Source organism: Akebia trifoliata, chromosome 4 (assembly GCF_017979445.1).
Source record: "Akebia trifoliata isolate Shusen 1 chromosome 4, ASM1797944v1, whole genome shotgun sequence".
Classification (NCBI taxonomy): Eukaryota; Viridiplantae; Streptophyta; class Magnoliopsida; order Ranunculales; family Lardizabalaceae; genus Akebia; species Akebia trifoliata.
This window is the reverse complement of record NC_141378.1, coordinates 9,062,989-9,083,281: the sequence shown is the minus strand read 5'-3', so window position 1 is coordinate 9,083,281 and position 20,293 is coordinate 9,062,989. Positions and strand designations below refer to the sequence as shown.

Here is a 20,293-nt window from a genome sequence, read left to right as displayed (position 1 = left end):
TCTGGAGATAATTACACCCTTTCACCGAAAAAAGAAGAAGAAATATGTACCCCAAAGAACATATGTTACATAATTCTAGTAAAATTACAAAAATAACTTTGTAAAAATGTTATTTTCTCAATTACACAGTGCTCCACCAACGAGCATTGTGTAAAATGATGAACAATACTCCTTATTGACCACTACCATCCGGCTCCACAAACAATAATAATACTCTCGTAAATTAGAATTTTTTTCTTCTTCTTTTGATTTGAATTTATGAGTCAAGGAAATGGGTTTGAAATTAGGAAGACATTAAAGAAACTGGAGTGATATCTTTTAAAACCTTGTAAGAATTCATCTACATAAAGAGTTTGTGTTTTGTAGTAACCTTCCAAACCACTTCATAGAAGTGGTCAAGTCCCAAAACTCGTATTTCACTTGACCTCGGTCACCATCTATAGACTAATGAAAAATAATCTAAAAATCTTCGACCCTTTTCAATCTCTTAAATACTTATAATTGTGTTCATCATCATCGTTATCGTTATCAAGTGATTGTAAATGATTGGGGTTTAAATCAAATGGTGTTCACAAATGGTTTGAAACATTTTTGTTGCTACAAAGAATTTAAGAAGTGTCACTAAACACCATTAAAGTGTATTTCAGGGAATTTTTTTGCAATTGCAAATAGCTTATACATCGAGCGGGGTAAAGTATCAAATTACACGTGGCAGAAAAGCAAGCTGTAGTTAGTTTACATTATACAACTATCGAAGTAGAGAAACCGCACAGTCTCACACTTCAGATTTTAGCGCGAAATGGGATTATTTTCGGTTAAAAGTCCAAGAGCCCTGATATATGGTTCGTTAAGCTCACAGGAGAGAGAGAGAGAGAGAGATGGGGACTACGATTGAGAGGGAGAGAGATCTAAAGCTTCTGATTCCGGTTTCTGGAGAAATCCCAATCGATGGAGGACCCAAATCGTCTTTGGTTTCAACAACGTCTGTGGCTTCTTCTTCTTCTTCTTCTTCTTCCCATCATCACTCTGGCAGAGAGGTCTCCAATCAAATCATTCATTTTGAATAAAATTTAGAATATTTGATTTTAATCTTGTTAATTTATCGATATTTAGTTTTATTGTTTTGCATTGAATTAGGAGAATTTGGTAGATTGATCTGATTTCAGTAGTATAATTTATACAATTATCTACCCTTTAACCCAGATTCTTAAATGTTTTTGGTGGATTGATACACATTGATATTCTAGGACATCCAGACCTGGCTTGATTGATAATCACATTGTTTCAATAGCTGTAGGGCTTAAAAGTACCTCCAATCATTACTAATCTAATGCGGAACTCAGGAAGAACCAGATCTAATTAATCTCCCCTTTTACCTAGTGTTGTAGAACGTGTTTTCATTCGTGCTTCCAGTTATGGCAAAGTGCTTAATTCCCACTCTTATCTTCTTTTTGCTAAATGAGGCACAAACATTTGTCATAGGGTTCAGGTGACACCCCATAATTTAGTAATGCTCTAAATAACAATAATAATTGTGGAGGCTTTTTTGAGCCTTCCACTCCTTGAGATTTATGTACTAATCTTGATGGTGAATATCCTTCCTCGAGATGTGTGTCTGAAGTTGATGAGATTGAGCATTTCTTCTGTGAGATAGTTGGATTCCAGTCTTCTTCTCAGGCAAGATAATCTGATTCTGATATTCTTCTCTAGTCAAACGATAAGATTTTGATATTCTTCTCCGACGAGCTAGGGTCCTGTTGTGGTGTCCAACGGTCAAGCTAGAACTAGATGGAAAAAAAAAAAAATGATGAATAAAGAAGATGAACTGTGCTAAAAAAGATAGAGTAGAAAAAACCCCTTCTCCAGTCTCTAGAGTGTGCATTCATAGGAAAGCCTTGGAGACAAGTGTCACCACATGAATGGACCAAGTGTATGATGAGTCAGGTACTTGGGAAGCACTTGAATGCTATGGAAGATGTGTCCATCACAATTTAGTCAAGCACTTGAGTTTGATGTGTGTCTCAGATCATTAATGCAAAGTAGAGAAATAAGGAATTTTGACATGTGATATCCCATCAATCTGATAAGATCTTCTGCATCTCATTTAATGTGAAAAGTTGTGCTCGATTTAGATATGTGCTAGGGATCATATACATGCTCGGGAGCTCAAGTCCCTATGTGATATTGGCTCAAATGTGAATTGCTTAACATATTGACTTAAATAAGCTCAGGAATTTGGGCTCCATCTTGTTATGTGAGAATAGTTTCATATTTGGGGGTAGGTGTCACGATCTTAGGTAGGGACAAAAATAATTACCACAATAATGATGGTGGTGCAATGATGATGATAGGGAAATAATGCTTTTTATTAAATGGACAATGCTATGTCGAAATAAAATCATTTGATGATTTTTTTATGAATTCTTTTATCATCAATAACATATGATAAAAAAAAAATGATAGATCATAAGACCCACTTTAGCACATGGAGGACTTCATGGAATCATGTTCGTAGTATTTAGACTTCCATGTCTATCCCCAATGTTTGGATAAAGGTGTGCTAGAATCGACCAATGAAATATTAATTACGTGTGTTTTGAAATAAATCTGCTTTTGTTTCTTTTCATTAATTATGGATATGGAAGACTATGCATGTATTCAAATTATAATAGAATCCTTTGTTTTTTTTTTTTTCATAGGTATAGAAAGGTGTGCTAGAATCGACCAATGAAATATTTATTACTTGTGTTTTGAGATAAATCTGCTTTTGTTTCTTTCCATTAATTATGGATATGGAAGATTATGCATGTATTCAAATTACAATAGAATTCTTTTTATGCACGAATAATGTGATTTGATATAATTAGAAAGTTTTCTTGAGCTTATGATCTTGTGTGATTATGTAGGCATTTTCTAAAGTCATTAGGAGCTGGGCGTCAAAAAAGTTTATGACAGGATGGTACGTTCTTTGCTGTTTATTAATTATCTATTTCTATTTCAATTTTAACTGTCCTATGTCACTTAAAAGAATTATAGAACATATTCTGCAAGAATTCCCCGTAAAGGTTTTATTATAATTTATCTTTTAGTTTAGTGGTTAGAGCACCACCAACCTTCTTTTTTTCATATTTATGATTTCAATGTTTATAGTAGGGGTCTGCCAAATCCAATCTAATTTGCCAAAATATTTGTGCTCTCTAGTAACTCCTGTAAATTACATAGAAAGATTTTGTATCATGCCACTCTAGTGAGAGACCTTTCTTGCTTCTGATTTTCTTATTTTATAAGGTACTTTAGTAATATATGCTACCCATCTTATGTGAAGTAGATGTTACTATTGCATCCCTCCTGATTCCTGGCTCACACTAGTGCAGTGCTCTCTGTTGCTAGGTTATGTTCTTATGGATCTATGGTTTCAAGAAGAAAATCATTATTTTCCAGTGAATTTTGTATGTTATTTTATGTTTTGCTTCAAGAATGAGGCACACTTTGAGCTTTATACACATTGGATGTTCACCATTGCACTACATACATTGTGAGTCACTATGAACCTCGAGCCAGGCCCCACCGTACATCTTGAATGTACTGAAAATCCTCAAGTTGTGAATTCTTTTTTAATTTTTAAATCAATATGCATAGGTATTTCTGCTTGGATGCTAGTAAAGCTTGATTGAGAATTTGAAGGCCATTTACAATGGACCCTTCTCGAAGAATTCATATTCCTTTTTTTTTTTTTTTTTTTCTTTTTTCAAGCATGCATGAAAAATGGAAGTTTTCTCTGCTTAGCCATCAAGAGAACACAACCATTGTTACTGGATTTATCTGAAATCGTGACCAATGAAAACTATATTTATGTACATATTGAGAAGAAATTATATCCATGAAGGACTTTATTTATCCGTTGAGTGACTTTAAAAATTTATTCTGGATATGCCAAATGTTTTCACAAATAGTTGGTATAAGGCATGGATAATGATGATGGTGGTGGTGTTCCCAACTTATCCTTGATACCTGAATGTGTATTGTTTTTTATTACATTCTCTAAACATGATTCCAGAATAATTGGAAAGCTATAACATGTTATTATACTCTCTTTTTTGTCATTGTTTTGCAGTGTAATTCTTTTCCCAATGGCCATCACATTCTACATCACTTGGTGGTTATTTAGTTTTGTGGATGGCTTCTTCTCCCCAATCTATACTCATCTCGGGATCAATGTATTTGGCAAGTATCTTCCATGATCATAAATTTTGTTCCATGAGTTTTGGAAGGCAGTACTACAATTATCTGGACTTAAAAATATTGTTGAATAACTCAACATAGTTAAGGTGTGATTAATTACCATGGAATTGTGGAAGACATCATGCAAACTTAATTTTGATAAGGACTATAATTATAAGAAACTGACATAAAACCATGGCTACACAAAAGGTTGGGAATCCTGATGCATAAATAATTAAAAATATTGTACAATCCAATCATTTTATTTATAATGTCCAGACAATGAAAACCATTATATCACAATAAGTAGTTAGTAGTTGGAGAAAACAAACATGAGGATAAGTCAAACATAGTTTTAAATCTTGTTTTCGCATCTTGTCTTGTTCACGAACAAAACCGAGATGACATCAGTACAATAGGAATCCTAAAAAGGATCATATATAATGCAGCAGAGATAGACCACAGCCATGATGAAATCTTTATTGGGGTCTGCCTCCATAAAATTAATCATATAAAAGAAGAGAGGCTACCATGAAGAATAGTTGGAAATGTGGGGTTTGTTGCCTATGTTTCTTGTAAAGGGTAATGTCTGAAAGGTGGTTTTGGAGGGAGAACAGTTAATAATTATTTTTTGTCCTTCGGTGAAACTCTTGCTAAGAGGACACATGACAAGGCCTAAAGAGGCTTTTCTATGTGACCTTAGATTTTCATGGGTTGCATATAAAGACATTTGGTTCTAGGGAGATTTGTGTAGGGTAGTGTAAATGATGTGATATTGGTAAAAAAAAATTGTTTCCTCATATAGCAGGAAAATAAATTGCCTGCAATTGGTTTTTTTTCATTGTCTCATCAGCAATGAACCTTGAAATCAAGAGACTTAACCAAGTTTGAGTTTCAAACTGGAAAAGAAACTTTATTTTTTACTTAATTATGGGCTGATTCTGGTTACATAAATTCAGGTCTTGGATTCATAACTTCGATTACTTTCATCTTCTTAGTCGGTGTGTTTATGTCCTCATGGTGGGGTGCTTCTGTTCTTGGTCTTGGGGAATGGTTCATTAAGAAAATGCCACTCATAAGCTATATTTACTCTGCCTCGAAGCAAATAAGTGCAGCAATATCACCAGGTGAATATATTCATTGTACTTTGAGCCCAAACACAGATAATCCTCAACTCTTATGCTTTATATAGCACTATTGCAGATCAGAACTCTAATGCCTTCAAAGAAGTCGCAATCATAAGGCACCCACGTATTGGGGAATATGCGTTTGGCTTCATCACATCAACAGTGATTCTCCAGAGGAGTGTAGGTGAAGAAGAGCTCTGCTGTGTCTATGTACCCTCCAACCACCTCTACATTGGAGACATTTTCCTCATCAACTCCAATGATGTTATGAGACCGAATTTATCCGTTCGAGAAGGGATCGGTAAAATTTATGTATTAAAATAATGAATTGAATATTAGATCTCACTTCTAATGTGATTGTAAGTTGGTTTTTGGTTGCATTGTGATGCAGAAATTGTTATTTCGGGTGGCATGTCGATACCTCAAATGTTGACCACAATAGATGCGCATGCAGTTCTGGCAGCAAGAGTTGGCAGGAGCCCAATATTTGCAGTTCCACAAGTCTAACTTTAATCTTTCATTTTTTTTATTATTATTTTTTAAGTTTTAATTAATTATTTTTTTTTTTTTGAAAAATAGGGTGTTGGTCACCGAGACAAGTGAATTGTCACTTCTACATAAATGAATATGTCTTCATGAATTATTCTTGAATGGTTAACCTTATCCGCTTAGAAAGAAATGATCTGTGAGGAGAAGGAAGAGCCCTTGGACCTTTGATGGAACGCCAACCTGATGTCGAACATTGTTGGATGGAGAGTGGTTGGAGTGTGAACACCTAACACCACAAGACCTTGTATTAGATGCTGTTGGATTGATGAAGACAGTTAAATTTCCCAAATAATTATGGAAAGTATTCAAAAATATCAAAAGTGTTACATATTGTTGACAAATCGATCTCAAAGTGTCAACGCTAGTAACACTTTTGGATTACAAAAAATGCCTATAATTATTTGGGAAATTTTCAAAAATAGAAATCAATGCTTTTGGGAAAATGTAATCGTCACTGTTAGAAGCTAATATCTGTTTACTAAGAAAAAGTTTGTAAAAGATTTTATACAACGGAAATTAATAAAAAAAATAAATAAATCAATGCTTTTTTTACGAGAATGTAAGTCACTTGTGGAAAATAATGATGGTTACTAAGTAAAGGTTAGTGAAGAAGACAGTATGAAATGAAATACTTAACCATCTGGATGTTTGGCATGCAGAAATGTACTGTCTTGAAGTGAAGATTCACACCTGCTAGGGTACCACAAATCTTGGGTGTTAGCTCTCCATGATACAACAATCCAACACCAAAGAGGTACTCTTATTGGAATGTCACAACAAACTCTTACAAGAAGTAGTGCTCTTCAAAGCAAAGTACAACAACTTAAATAAAACCGTTAAAATGATGAAGATCGAGTACTTGAGACAAACGATTCAAGAGAATTTAATAGGAGAATATGTGGTTGGTTGAACAATCTCCAAAATCAAGTTTATGTCTCTTTGGAACACTGGTTCAGAAGAGACAAATAAAAGGAATCGAATAAAGACACAAACGTGTCTTATAAAGAAAGCAACAGATGGCCAACAATTAGATTTTCAAAAACAAAATTGAATAAGAACAATAAGGAATTAAGGCCAAAGCCTAAGCCCTGTGTGTGTGTGTGTGTGTGTTTTGCGCAGGATATGTGATGCTAGTGCACACACACTAAGGATTTGTAGATATGAAACACATGTATCTTTTAAATAAATCAATGGATAGAACAGTTGGATTTCAAAAACAAAATTGAATAAGAATGGCATGCAATTATGGCCAAAGCCTCACCCCACCCCGATGCGTGTATGTCAAGCGTAGCATAACGAATGATTTTTAGAGATTTGGGTCCAAATCCCATATGAAACCTTTAGATTTTCTCAAAGACCCACATTTGTGGGTGTGAACACACTCATACACTCTCGTATGCTTTTAAGGGTATTAAGAACTATAATTTTAAAACTCATCTGAGGTCGAGATGTATTGCCTGAGTTGTCTAGGTATCAGGCATGGATGAGATAGACGAACAAGTCAATGTATCAGACAAGATTTAAAATTCCATATTCATTTTTCTCATTATTGAACAAGACATCTCAAACGCATCGGAATATTTGTCCGAAAAGACTCAATATCTGACATAGACGAGATGAGACATGAAACCAAGTTTTAAAACCACGATAGGAACAACTTCAATATACAATGTGTTTTATAGTAGGTTTCTAACTTTCCTTGGATTCTCTACCAATATGTAGGTTGAATTTACGATCAAGAAGTCAATCTAATTACAAAGTAAATTTTCTTATCTAGTCATTGAATCCGACTCTAAGATTTTGGTTGAGGGCTTTAGAGGTGCTCAAGTCGTGAGAAAATGTGATATATCATATATAGCCGATTATAGTGGGATTATTTGCTATAGTTGATTTCCCTCCAAGTGAGTCCCAAAAGCCTTTATGAGGCTTCTATCCTGACTAACGTAGTCAAGCTAGAGTTTCTCTTTGAACATTAAATGTGGAGATTTTCTCGATATGGGTATTGAAAGAATCCAACGGCTTCAAACATAGGGTGAGTTGTCCGCCACGTTACGGATTATCTGTTATCAGATAACGGCGTTATCTTTTGATGTTTACTTCAAAGAAAAACACCATTATGCATGTGCGACCCACTCGAAAGGAGTCAAAAGACTTGTATGGACCCGGCGGCGCCAGTATCCTTCTCGTGACCAGGCTTTTACGCTTTATTTTCGGTAATTTTGAGATGGAAGTGTTGAAAGCACCCCAATTATTACCTAGGGCAGCCAAAGTTTTCGTCTTATATGAATTATAATAGATTGATTTTTTTTTTTTTTACGAGGAGATCAGCCCTTACCGAAACTTTTAATCCCATCAAAAGTGATTAAGGGAAAACAAATTTGAACGATTAACAATTCTTCATCATGTTTTGATTGGGTTAAAATTTTTGGAATAGATTATTTTTTTCAAAAATTTTAAGGAAAAAAAAACAAAAATAGTCAATTGTTTGGGGGTGCCTTGAACACATCCCTTTTGAGATACCCTGTTTGGAGAATATTAGAGTTATCCCTTTATTCACAAAAGGTAGGTCTTGACCAAGTGGAGACTAAAGTAAAATGACCTAAATGCCTTCATCTCTAATCACTGTTATAAATCCTAGATTTTTCTCTCAACAATCCATGGACCATGGTATTCAAACACATCAATTTCTGGTGTGCATTTTTGTTTACTAATATTCTTGACTTTAATCCATCTCCTCAATTTAGTATGTAACTTCGTAATAAAAACCTATTAATATTATCCTAAACAATACACCAAAATTACTTAGGCAATAATGATTTAGAAAGGTAAGTTTTTTTCAAAATTGTGACATATCATGATGTCCAAACGTTTGCATATCTTACTCAACGATGATTTTTGCCTTATTACCAATCTTTCTTGCTCCCAAAAAGAATTGCTATGATTCTGCATTGATTTTTACATAGGTATCCTTCTCAAAGCCCATATGTCCACTTTATGGAGATTCTCAATCTAGTATCTTTCATTATAAATCTTAAGTTAATCTTTTTTCTCATGTTATTTTTTCAATGTTTAAATATAAAATTAAGTGTCAACTCTATTACAACCGAATCAATACAATAAGCCATTTTATTAGTCATTTAAGCCATTTTGTTGAAGATGAGCTCATTTAAACCATTTTATTAGCCATTCAAAGAAGATTGCAGTCAAGAAGTATGCCATTAGTATGAAAACAAGGGGGTGTGTGGTCTTGAATTTCATCAAAATCTGGAGGAATACATTAAAAAGACTTTTCTCAAATCATGTGTAACTTATGTCCAAATTCCGGTTTTGGTGCATTATTCATTTTAATTTTTAAAATCCGTTTTTTCAGTGAATTTGTCACTTTATAATCAATGAATTCGTTGATAAATTACTAATTAGATCGTTCACAAGGCAAAATCATTGTTATTTTATCAATTATTTCATAGATTATTCACAGTAAAACCATGTTTTCGGAGTTAAAATGGACAGTGTACCGAAATTGGAATTCCGTCATATATAGCGGATGAAATGAATTCGCCGGAGAGATTCTATCGGCAGTTTGGCACCAATCAGTACTTGAATTTGGTTTAATTTCGAAAGGGAATGGTGTGTTATAACTAAAATTTGGTGTTCCAATAGAATCTTTCCATTAAAAATCACTCGTTCTGTTTTTCACTGAAAAGTCAGAACTTCCTGCACCTCCATGTAGTCGTTCGTTGTCCATCTATTTCTCATCTCCTCCCGCTTTCTTTTTTTCTTTTTCTTTTTTTGTTTTTTGTTTTTTTTATAATCTTCACCTTCATTGATTATTCTAAACAATTATATATAATTTCACGCTTGGATTTCTAATCTGGTTTCAGATTTTTAAAGAGAAATGGAAATTCGGTCTGATCGAGGACGAACCGAAGCTTTAATGGCGATTTAACTGTTAATTTCCTTCGCTGGGAAGTTTTAGGGTTTAATATGTCTGTTTCAGAGTTAAAGGAGCAACATTTAGCTGCTACAGAGACTGTAAATGCTCTCAAAGAACGCTTGAAGCAGAAACGGCTTCTTCTCCTCGACACAGACGGTAGTTATGTTGAAATTTCATACATTCGAGTTGAAAATTTTCCATTTTTTCTTCGTTTTCTGTTCTTAGATCTCTTTTCTTTCTCTGATTTTGTAGTTGCGGAACACTCGAGTTCGCAGGGACGAACAGCAGTCAACTTTGGCCCAACAGATCTGGTCTGTTGTAGGACATTGCAGGGACACGCGGGGAAGGTAGAGTTTCTGCATATTCTTGTTTCATCTACTTTGCATTTTTTTGATTTAGGAAATTTTATCTTTTAGAGTGATTTGATTGGTTCTTATATCTAGACATAGTTAGCAATTTCAAGCTTAGGAAATATTTGATGTGGGAATAGTGTAGGTTTAGTTCAGAATGAACATTTAAGAACCAAATGGTGTATGGAAAAAAGTGAAATTCAGGAATAATTTTAGTACAATTTGGATTTAAGTTGACAAAATCTGATGTAGGACAAGTGGCAGAAGATTTCATGTAGTGATTGGATAAGTAATAGAAGGCCTAAGTGCATTAGTAGAAAACAGGGACCTGGAGTTGGAATCATGCGAAAAGACCCATTCTTGATTGGAATCGTTGAGATATGTAGGATCCATAGTTTTGCCTAGGACTTTTCACTTTTAGGCCCGATTCCTTTGTTTACACATTTTTTCTGGACAATTTTGCTATTTTAGGAAAGTTTTGAATTCCATTTCAAATGCACACACAAATTTACCTCTACGAAGAACAGCCTATTGGACGGGCTGTAGCATAAAGCATATGAATTGGAAAACTGTATCGGCTTTGGGAGAGAGACATGCCAATTGGTACCTAATTTTCAAGGACTGGTAGCCATGTATCATGACCATTCTCCAATGATGATGGATGGTGGATGATCCTAAGTGTTATCATATTCGCGAAAAAGGTACAAAATGACTAACTTGTGAGCAATGAAGGGGTGACAAAGAACCACGATTGACAAAAAAAAATTGAAATACTGGAGAATGACAATTGATGAAGAAATAAATGTCGAGGTCCGCGGGTTTTTTTTTCTTCTTCTTCTTGAGGATTATTTGCTCAATTCATTATGTATGTGAATTATAGTTAGGGTTCATTAGTTCACGTTTTTTTTTTTTTTGGCGAATTGTTAATTTAGACGTGCTATTTGGACACTTTCTAATTTATTCATATGGCACATGACTTAAGTCACAAATTTAGTAACCAGTCACAAGATAGTTCCAACAAGGCTTTAATGGCGACACAAATCAGTGTTTCTTGGAAGACTTCACTTTCATGTATTTGTTAGAATATATCAATTATTTTCTCCTTTATGCTTTTAGGTTATATTATATTTTCTGATAAGATTGGGGTTATTTAGAATAATAGATCGCTTATCTGATAATTGTAAGTTGATGGTGGAGATTAGAAATTTGCTCTAACACCATCGAAAAGAGTGATAGATACTCCATGCGGAAACTCATCTAGAGAAAACAAGAGACCCATTTGCATCATTTGCAATAGAAGCAAAAAAAAAATAGCCACACTAGTAGCTTCTCTGCGGATGTTTTAGAACAAAAAGCTAGTGACCCCAGCCTAATCCTGAGGAAAGCTGACCTATGAAACCACATTAAAGTGGTTTTTCGTGAAGATAATCGGCCTTCTGTGCGATCTTCTCTTTCCATCCAGAGAAGAAGGGATGCAATTGCAATCAATAGCTAGAAGGAAAAGAGGTTAGAACCAACAGAGGGGGGATGGTGAGGGGGGCTTATTTAAACGAAAGCCCAAGAAGCAGTTGATCTGGTTATATTTTTAGAGGGCCATGAAGCATTATCTATATTGATCACTAAATGGATAGAAAGGGGGGTATCAAATTCAATCACTAATTAAGTTTCTGGATAAATCATGCATAAGGGCATCATCAATAGCTTCTAGTTCATAGTCAAGAAGAGATATCAGGGATTTTGAAGAACTAAAACTTGACAAAGCACCAGTGTAGCGTTATGGTCTCTAATAATGCCCCCAATACCTGCAATGTTCCCTCAATTAAAGCCATATGTATTGAGCTTCTATTCTCCTTATCTAGGATGATTTCATTCGCAAGGAGTTGGTAAGGGGAGAAAGAAGAATTACCCGGTAACACGATTATCAATTGCCTTTATACCAAAACTTTCCTAAAGTAAAGGGAATCCACATTTATCAGTTTGTTGGGGGAGGAAAATCTCAATCTCAATTAGCCTTCCCCAAATTTCATGAAGCTCCAATGAATCAGTAGGTCCCACTGGCCATTAGCAATAATAGCTGAAACGTTTGCATTTAGTCCAAACCCTAAGGAAGCCATTGGAATGCTAAGTATCATTCCAAAGAGAAGTATTGGTGCTGGCATGTTTTGAGGTTATTCAATTGTCTATGTTTGTCCCATAATAGAAGTTCGTTGGAGAAGATCTTTGGGACTGGGACCGTCTTCTGCATTGGAGTACCAATAAAACCCTAACTCAAAAAATGGGATTTGTTACTGAGTATTATGGCTAATGATGCTTTTATATTCTTCCGACTGATGATGTTTTGTGCTAAAGGGTCAAGTACTCTCTTGGTATTGACCACACCCCAATTAGGTCATAGTGTTACCACATATTTGTTTGAGTAGGGCCTTCTACCTCATGATGCTTGGTTAAACTAGTTGGTGTCTAGGTGCACAATCTTAATAATCTTCTAAGTAATTGGTTTTTTGTTTGTTTGTAAATTTCGGTGGCAATTCCAAAATTTGGAACAACCTCCCATAAATGCTCTCCAATGCAAGTGCCAATTGCCCTCTCAAAGATGGAATATGCTAAAACTGATGTTATATTTGGTGTTGGTTTTGGAATATCTCAGAATTTGCTAAAGTGTTTTTTAGGTTAGGAAAAAAAAAGGTATATTTTGGATTTTTTTTTTTTTTTTGTTACCAAATTATCACCCAAAGCATACGAATGACATTTTTTTGAGATGAAGCATTAGAAAGGCAAGAGCCAAATATAGCATTTTTGCACTTTATTGTCTCAAAAACGAAATTGAGAGAGACAAATATAGCATTGCCATTGGAGTTACTCTTAGGCCATAGATGTTTCTCTATTGGAACCAGCCATAATGCTGAACTATATGTTGAGCTTAATTAGAATCTCAATTTTGTCTTTAAAAAAAAATAAATTACCAGGTATATTCATTAGATTGGAGTCCTGAAAAGAATCGAATTGTCAGTGCATCTCAAGACGGGAGGCTAATTGTGTGGAATGCTTTAACAAGTCAGAAGACACATGCTATTAAGTTACCTTGTGCGTGGGTGATGACATGCGCTTTCTCTCCAAGCGGTCAGTCTGTTGCTTGTGGTGGCCTTGATAGTGCATGCTCTATTTTCAATCTGAATTCTCCAATCGACAATGATGGGAATCTATCAATATCTAGAATGCTTATCGGGCACAAGGGTTATGTATCCTCTTGTCAGTTTGTTCCAGATGACGACACCCATTTAATAACCAGCTCAGGGGACCAAACATGCTTTTTGTGGGATGTTACTACAGGACTGAAAGTTTCTGTCTTTGGAGGTGAATTTCCTGCAGGCCATACTTCTGATGTATTGAGGTATGTGTTAATTGGAATCAAACTTATTATTTTTCTATTTTTAAATGTATTTTTGTTTGGTTCTTTCTTATATTTAAGTATATAGTTTTTTGTTTTTAATTTGGCAAGCGATGGTAAATAAATTCTTTAAACAGGTTAACGTTTTGTGTTGGTATTGTGTTATTTCTAATTGTCACCGTAGATTGTGAACTCTATCCTTTTTAACAAAAAAATATATGCGGAAAAGATACATGTTCTTGTCATTAATGTGCAATATCCACTATGCATTCAATTAACGGACCAATATAACCTTTATTTTTTTTTTTTTTTGGAACCAACGTATTTGGACCTCGTAGAGCACCCGACTAATCCTTGGGGCATGCGCAGTCCCTGAGGATTAGCATTTTAAAAAAAACAAAATTAACATTAGGTACCATGTCGAAGCCATAAATTCCTTCTTTTGGGAGTCCTGGTAGTCCAGCATCAGTATCGTCTTGGTCTCCAAGCACTAATAATTCTACTGTGCCACATAGGTGGCTTTAGAAATGCAGTTTTTCTTCTTGTGAGCATAGTATTATTTGTGCATAGCTAGACTCTTATATCTGCTAGTGTTAATGCATCCTATTAAGTTATAGAAGTTCTTGTTAGGAAGATTTTTATAACCGAAGGAGGATGACGGAGGTTCTTAAATATTTGATTATGTGTTTGTGAGTGTGTCTTCTATTACTCCTGTACCTAATAGGTTGGCTTCTTTATATATATATATATATATATATATATATATATATATATATATATATTTTTTTTTTTCAGTGTCTCGATCAATGGATCAAACCCAAGGATGTTTGTCTCTGGTTCATGTGATGCAACTGCTCGATTATGGGACACTCGAATAGCTAGTCGAGCAGTCCACACATATCATGGTCACGAGGGAGATGTGAATACTGTAAAGTTCTTCCCAGATGGACAGCGTTTCGGGTCCGGCTCAGATGATGGCACATGTAGGTTATTTGACACGAGGACTGGGCACCAACTCCAAGTCTACTATCAACAGCATGGCGACGATGATGTCCCTACGGTGACTTCCATTGCCTTTTCAATATCAGGCAGGCTTATGTTTGTTGGATACTCGAATGGCGACTGCTATGTATGGGACACCTTAGTGGCAGAGGTATATGATTCTCCAATTTCAGATTTGTATACTCTTCTATTCATATGTGACAAGGACAATCAATTTTGTTAGAAAACTGGTGTGTTATACATTTCCATTGGATACATATGTCGGACACTAGGTGGCAAGGCTATTAAGATGAAACCTTAATTTAAAATAGCTACTATTGACACCCCAATTTCTTGAATTATTTAGTACACCCTAATTAAAGATTAAAACAACCATTCAAACGCTGCAGAAGCTTGGTTCAAGTTATTACCTCAACATTACAAAGCATTATAACACATTCAAATGACTTCAACAGTTGTTTACAATAAGGATTAGGCTCGTAGAAAATCCTAAATCTAACAAAAATATATCAAAACGAGAGAGAGAGGCACCCCAACTTTTACTTATTCTGAGACATTGACTAGTTTTTTTTTTCTTAATTTTAATTGGGGTGCCAATAGCAGCTCTCTAATTTAATCTATCCTCTTTTTTTTCTTTGTTTTTTTTAACTCTGTATTTATAGTACAACAGTACAATTTTAATGCATTTTTCTACATCTTGAGGTGGTCTGACACATTTTTTACTCCAACATAGTCATCCTCACCCTCAAAGCCTTATCCAAAAGATTTAGGGCCGGCTAACTGAATCATGTTCATCCATTTGCTTCGATATACTGATGTTTGTCAAATACAGGCCCAGTCTCCTGGACCAAATGTCCAGGTTTTGTTCTTCCATGTGCCGGATTTTTCACTTGTGGAACATTTGCTTGTTTTTCTAGATTGATTTGGAATTCTACCCCAATTATTAGAATATCTTTGTATGAGCAGGGAAGGAGGCCTGAAATTATATGTCCAGAAAATCGTTGGTCTTAATTAATTTATTTATCTTCTAGTACCCATTGCATATGCCATATGGTATGAATGTATTGGCTTGTCAGGCTTTCTGGAGTTTCTTTTTTTCACATGTCATGGTTATCTAGATGAAACACATGCCATGTTTATATTAAATTTTAAGGATTTGGCCGTATCTGACGTGGAGACATGTCTGTCTCCTTAATCTCACTTGTGTCCCTGTCAAACGGTTATTCCTACAGGGAACGTACAAGTAGTTTCAAATATGTGAAGGAAAAAAGTAGTTGTGATTTTCTCTCAAAAGTTGATTTCTTTTTCATTCTCTCATGTTATTGTGCTGAATTTCAGTTGGTTTAGCAGAAGTAAATTGGCACTAATCACTTGCTTTCATCATTTTAGGTAGTTCTGAACTTGGGATCTCTGCATAACTCGCACACTGAACGGATCACTTGCTTGGGTTTGTCAGCTGATGGGAGTGCCTTATGTACAGGAAGTTGGGATAAAAACTTGAAGGTAAGATCGATCATAAGCCTTACCTTGCTTTTTCATTTTAATGCTTTAATATTAATAAATAAATAAAAAGGACTCCAATTTAATGCTTTAAGTCTTTCGTACTCCTCGACTCACAACATCCCTCTTTCTCCCAAGTCTTTCGTGCTTCCCATTGTATGTGTTCATTTTAGGTCCTAACTGTTATTCCTAAGCCTTGTGAGGAGTTGAAAGGTTTATTTTTTGAGGACTTTTTATTTAGGTGGGATCTCATGTGTAAATAGTCATCTTTTTGTTATATTTTGTGGACGAGAATGTTTTGTGGTTTTTAATTGCAAGCAAATAAAGTCTGGAATTGTCTGTTTGCAGATTTGGGCTTTTGGAGGGCACAGGAGGGTGATCTGAATTTCATTTCCCAAACAAAAAAAAACTTCAATCTTCCAATTACACGGCGGTATGAATTTGTTTCTCAATGTTTCCAACTCATTGTTTTCATTATCTTTCCAATGCCTTGTTCTTGTTTAATGGGAAATTTTTAGTGGTTTCTCTGGTAATCCTTTAAAATCTTAAAAATTGGAAGCTTTGCAAAGGAAAAGAAATTTCCTTTTCAACGAAGAAATCATCCTTGAAGAGCTTGAAAGTGAAGTTGTTGTTCACTGGTCTACTGTTTGTGTATGTAATATTAGTATTTGTTTTATTTTTTATTTTTCCATCAGCTGAATGATTCATGTTTCCTCTCATCATTTCTATCTAACATTTGTTTAATTAGACCAACTCTATCAGTTGAATCTCTTGGTTGAATTTGAAACTTTATTTTTGTGCATTCTGAGCCCAAGTGTGTGGAAGAAATGTTAATAGGCATTGTTGTAATTTTTCAAAAATACATTTCGTATCTTCACTATTTTGTCCCTTGAAAGTCTTTATTTTAAAATTCAGCTAACCAGAATTGCTTGGTTACTACGGGTTTGTTGAACTTCACAAATCAAATAATCAAATATGGTGAATCGATTTGCTTTGTACCAGGTTGTGGTTCAATCTAATAGGAAAGAATATGGTAATATAGGCTTGAGCTAATTCACAGAATAGATCTTTGTGGAATAATGTGAATCTTAAAAAATGACCAGAATGTTAATCATAATTTGTTGTTAGTCGTTACAAGCAAAAAAAATTGCTTGCTCACGAAAATCTGGATCCTCCAACCATGTGTATGGAATGGCATTCCTAATTTACAAAAGTATTTACAAAATTACCCTTTTGTTCAAGTGTGATCGTAATGGACAAGGGTGGAGGGAAAGAAAAATCTACAAACTGGTTTATTAAGTTGCCCTCGAAAATTATGGGTATTCTTCCTATATTTTGGGTGCATTGAACCAGTTGTTTGTTTTTTTCGTAAGGTGCAATGAAAGGTTATGGCTTGAAGTCAGGCGTATTTCAGTCATTTCATGTCAATATCCCAAAATAAATGGGCTGAGGTGGACTGAATATTTAGACCCAGGATCCAATACGGAGTCCCGTTCCTATCAAATAGGTTAGGTGTCTACGAGAGGTACACTTTAATTGTGTTTAAAACACCTTGGCTCCTAACCAAGCCGTTTACGCTGCCCAACGTATCAGATCTTGACTCATTGGTCCGACCACAAATCGAGCCCTGTTTCAACCAATTCGGTTGGATCGATTCTATGTTTATTAAAAATATATAATCTTTTTTTCTAAAATAACTTTATTTATATTCATGAAAGGATATTACTATATATTTAAAAAAAAAAAAAAGATCTGGTTAAAGCCGGTCGGGCCACCGGTTCGATTCCATCACGCATCAGCGTTCGACACACGCTTAAGTGTACAACATCGTTGGACTTTATCAAAACTCTTCTTCGTTCTCTAACTGAAATCGGAGTTCTAATGCGAAAATAACTAGGTCTCCGCTCACGTATCTCTCTCTTTCACTCTGTTTTTCTCTCCCTATACGTACGAGAGTAAGACTCTTTCTTAATTTTTCTATAATATTATCTCCTCTTTCTAACCTTATCTTTGAACAATGGTCCCTCCTATCTCGTCTCCTCCTCTCTCTTCTCTTTCACTCCCCTCAGTTTCAAATCCTTTGTCAAATCTTTTATCATCAACAGTTGGATCTGACCTCGTCTTATATATTACTTCTGCAATCGTCTTCTTTAGCATTTTTTTCTTAATTTCACGTAGAGTGGATAGTCTTGGAACTCGAGCTCCTCCTCGTCGTCGAAGTCAAGCTCGTCATCGTCGTGAATCCGATTTATTACCTCTTCGAATTCCCTCCAATACCCCACAGAGACCCTACAGATCAACAAATGTGAATCCCGAGGCAGGAAGAGAAGTTGGAGGAAGTAGAAGTCAAAGAAGTAATGTTCCTGGGCGAATAGTTGATATTTTAGAGAATAATATGCAGAGAGCTCCAACTGCCAAGTACAAAGAAGATTTATCGTCTGGTTGCTCGATATGTTTGGACGAATTTGAAGATTCGAAGCCGATATTGGTTCTTCCTCGTTGTAAACACGTGTTTCATGAAGCGTGCATCAAGCAATGGTTGGACTGTAAAGGCATTAGTTCGTGGCATACTTGTCCGATTTGTAGGAAAGTTTATCTACCGAGAGAGATTAAATTGTAAATTTCGATACTTTCTTTTTTTTTCACGAAGAACGCTCATGTTTTGAGTTTTTTTTTTTTTAGGTATGTTTTGTGAGAATATTTTGTTTTTCCTTGTTGGCTCAATACTTATAAATTTAATCATCCCAAATATATGTAAAATGCTGAACTGACTTCCTTCAACACTGAGCCTAACACTGTTGATGTGGTGGTGTGCCTTTTTTTTTTTTTTTTTCTTCCTTATATCTCGAGAAAAAAATCTATGATTATTTATACACTGCCACATCAGCACAGTGTCGAGTGCAGCTTCGAAAGAAGTCAGTTTAGAAGGACTCCTTAATTATTGATTAATTTGTAGTTTATTCTCTCTTTAAAAGGTTTTGAGTCGTCCTACAGTGACAACATAGGACACTGCATTTGACATTGAGTTGCTCTGGAGGGGTGAATATACACAATTGATGCTTTTCACTCATATCTTGAGGAAATCATCTATGGTTCAATGCAAACTTCCATGTCAATTCAGTGTCAAACGCAGTGTCCTGCGTAATCACTTTAGCATTTTTCAAAAAAAATTCTTTGTGACTTTCTACTACGTTCGACAATTAACTGACGTGGAGGTGTGCTCAGAATCATTAATGTCTTTTTCTTGAGATACAAGTGAAAATTATATCTAGTTTTGAGCACATCTCCACGTCAACTCAATGACCTGCGTAGTCACTTTAGCATTGTTTTCTTTCTTTTTCTATTCAATTTCATTAGCACATCTTTAGTTGACAAGTTCCCTTTCGTGGTGGGGATTATCTCCATTAATCTTATATAATTATGTTAATCTCTAAGAGATGCTAATTTATTCTAATAAATTTTTATACACGTAAAAAATCAATTCCAAATTGACTAATCGTAAGATGTCATGTGTATTAAGACATCCACAATTTACAAAATTATTCACATTAGGGAAACGTCAATAATTTATGGACATGGTTTCCTGTGATTGATCAATTAATTTATGGACATGGTTTCCTGTGATTGATCAATTCAGATTTTGTAAAACACGCGGAAAAAAAAATCTCATTTATTCTCATTTGATGTCAATTGTTTTTAAAAAATTTACCTCGATTCAAAGATGGTTCCGTGTGCATCACCTTAAAACTCTGACCAAGGCCTATTCCATGCTAAGGCAATTTAGGCTGTTACTTAATCCCCCTGGTTGTGGGAAGGCACCTTGACCCCACTCATATGGGAGTTCTCAAAAAGAAAAAGGTCATGATTATTTTTATTTATATTAAAAATAGAAATGAAATAAATACTTCATTTGGATTTTCGCCTTACACCTCAACTTGTACTGAGCCCTTAACTTTCTTTAGCTCAATTATCCACCTCAAGTCTATCTCAAGTTTTTAATTCATGCGCTCTCTATTTACATGTTAATCTCGAGCTAACACATTTTCGATTATCTAAATTGGCTAAACGAATCCTATCCCTCCATGCAATTCCCTCCAAATCCATGTCTAATGTCTTAGCACAAAGGGAACAAAATGTTTGATCATAATGCATGTTAGAGGGGGTGAGAGGGTAGATTTCTATGTTGGTTGCTAAGTTGAAGCAAACTCCTCCCTCATTCAAG

General features: G+C 35.1%; 2 protein-coding genes across 4 annotated transcripts; both read left to right on the top strand.

Annotated features, from left to right (window-relative positions):
* Positions 1-814: 814 nt before the first annotated feature.
* Positions 815-6,406, top strand: LOC147403583 (protein LIKE COV 1-like). Of its 3 annotated transcripts, none has more exons than XM_086437670.1 (7): positions 815-1,037; positions 2,907-2,959; positions 4,115-4,224; positions 5,181-5,348; positions 5,425-5,649; positions 5,740-5,840; positions 5,928-6,406. In XM_086437670.1, the coding sequence occupies exons 1-7, from the start codon at positions 879-881 to the stop codon at positions 5,949-5,951; spliced, it is 840 nt and encodes a 279-aa protein (XP_086293796.1). In that variant the 5' UTR covers positions 815-878; the 3' UTR covers positions 5,952-6,406. The 3 variants fall into 3 exon arrangements, with proteins under 3 accessions (XP_086293796.1, XP_086293795.1, XP_086293797.1); XM_086437669.1 differs by having other exon boundaries at positions 5,740-5,849; XM_086437671.1 differs by lacking the exon at positions 5,928-6,406 and having other exon boundaries at positions 5,740-5,903.
* A 3,204-nt stretch (positions 6,407-9,610) lies between these two features.
* Positions 9,611-16,873, top strand: LOC147403582 (guanine nucleotide-binding protein subunit beta-2-like). Its single transcript, XM_086439206.1, has 6 exons — positions 9,611-9,987; positions 10,084-10,178; positions 13,148-13,572; positions 14,365-14,722; positions 15,961-16,074; positions 16,420-16,873. Exons 1-6 carry the CDS (start codon positions 9,882-9,884, stop codon positions 16,453-16,455), a joined length of 1,134 nt encoding a protein of 377 aa, XP_086295332.1. The 5' UTR covers positions 9,611-9,881; the 3' UTR covers positions 16,456-16,873.
* The last annotated feature ends 3,420 nt before the right edge of the window (positions 16,874-20,293 follow it).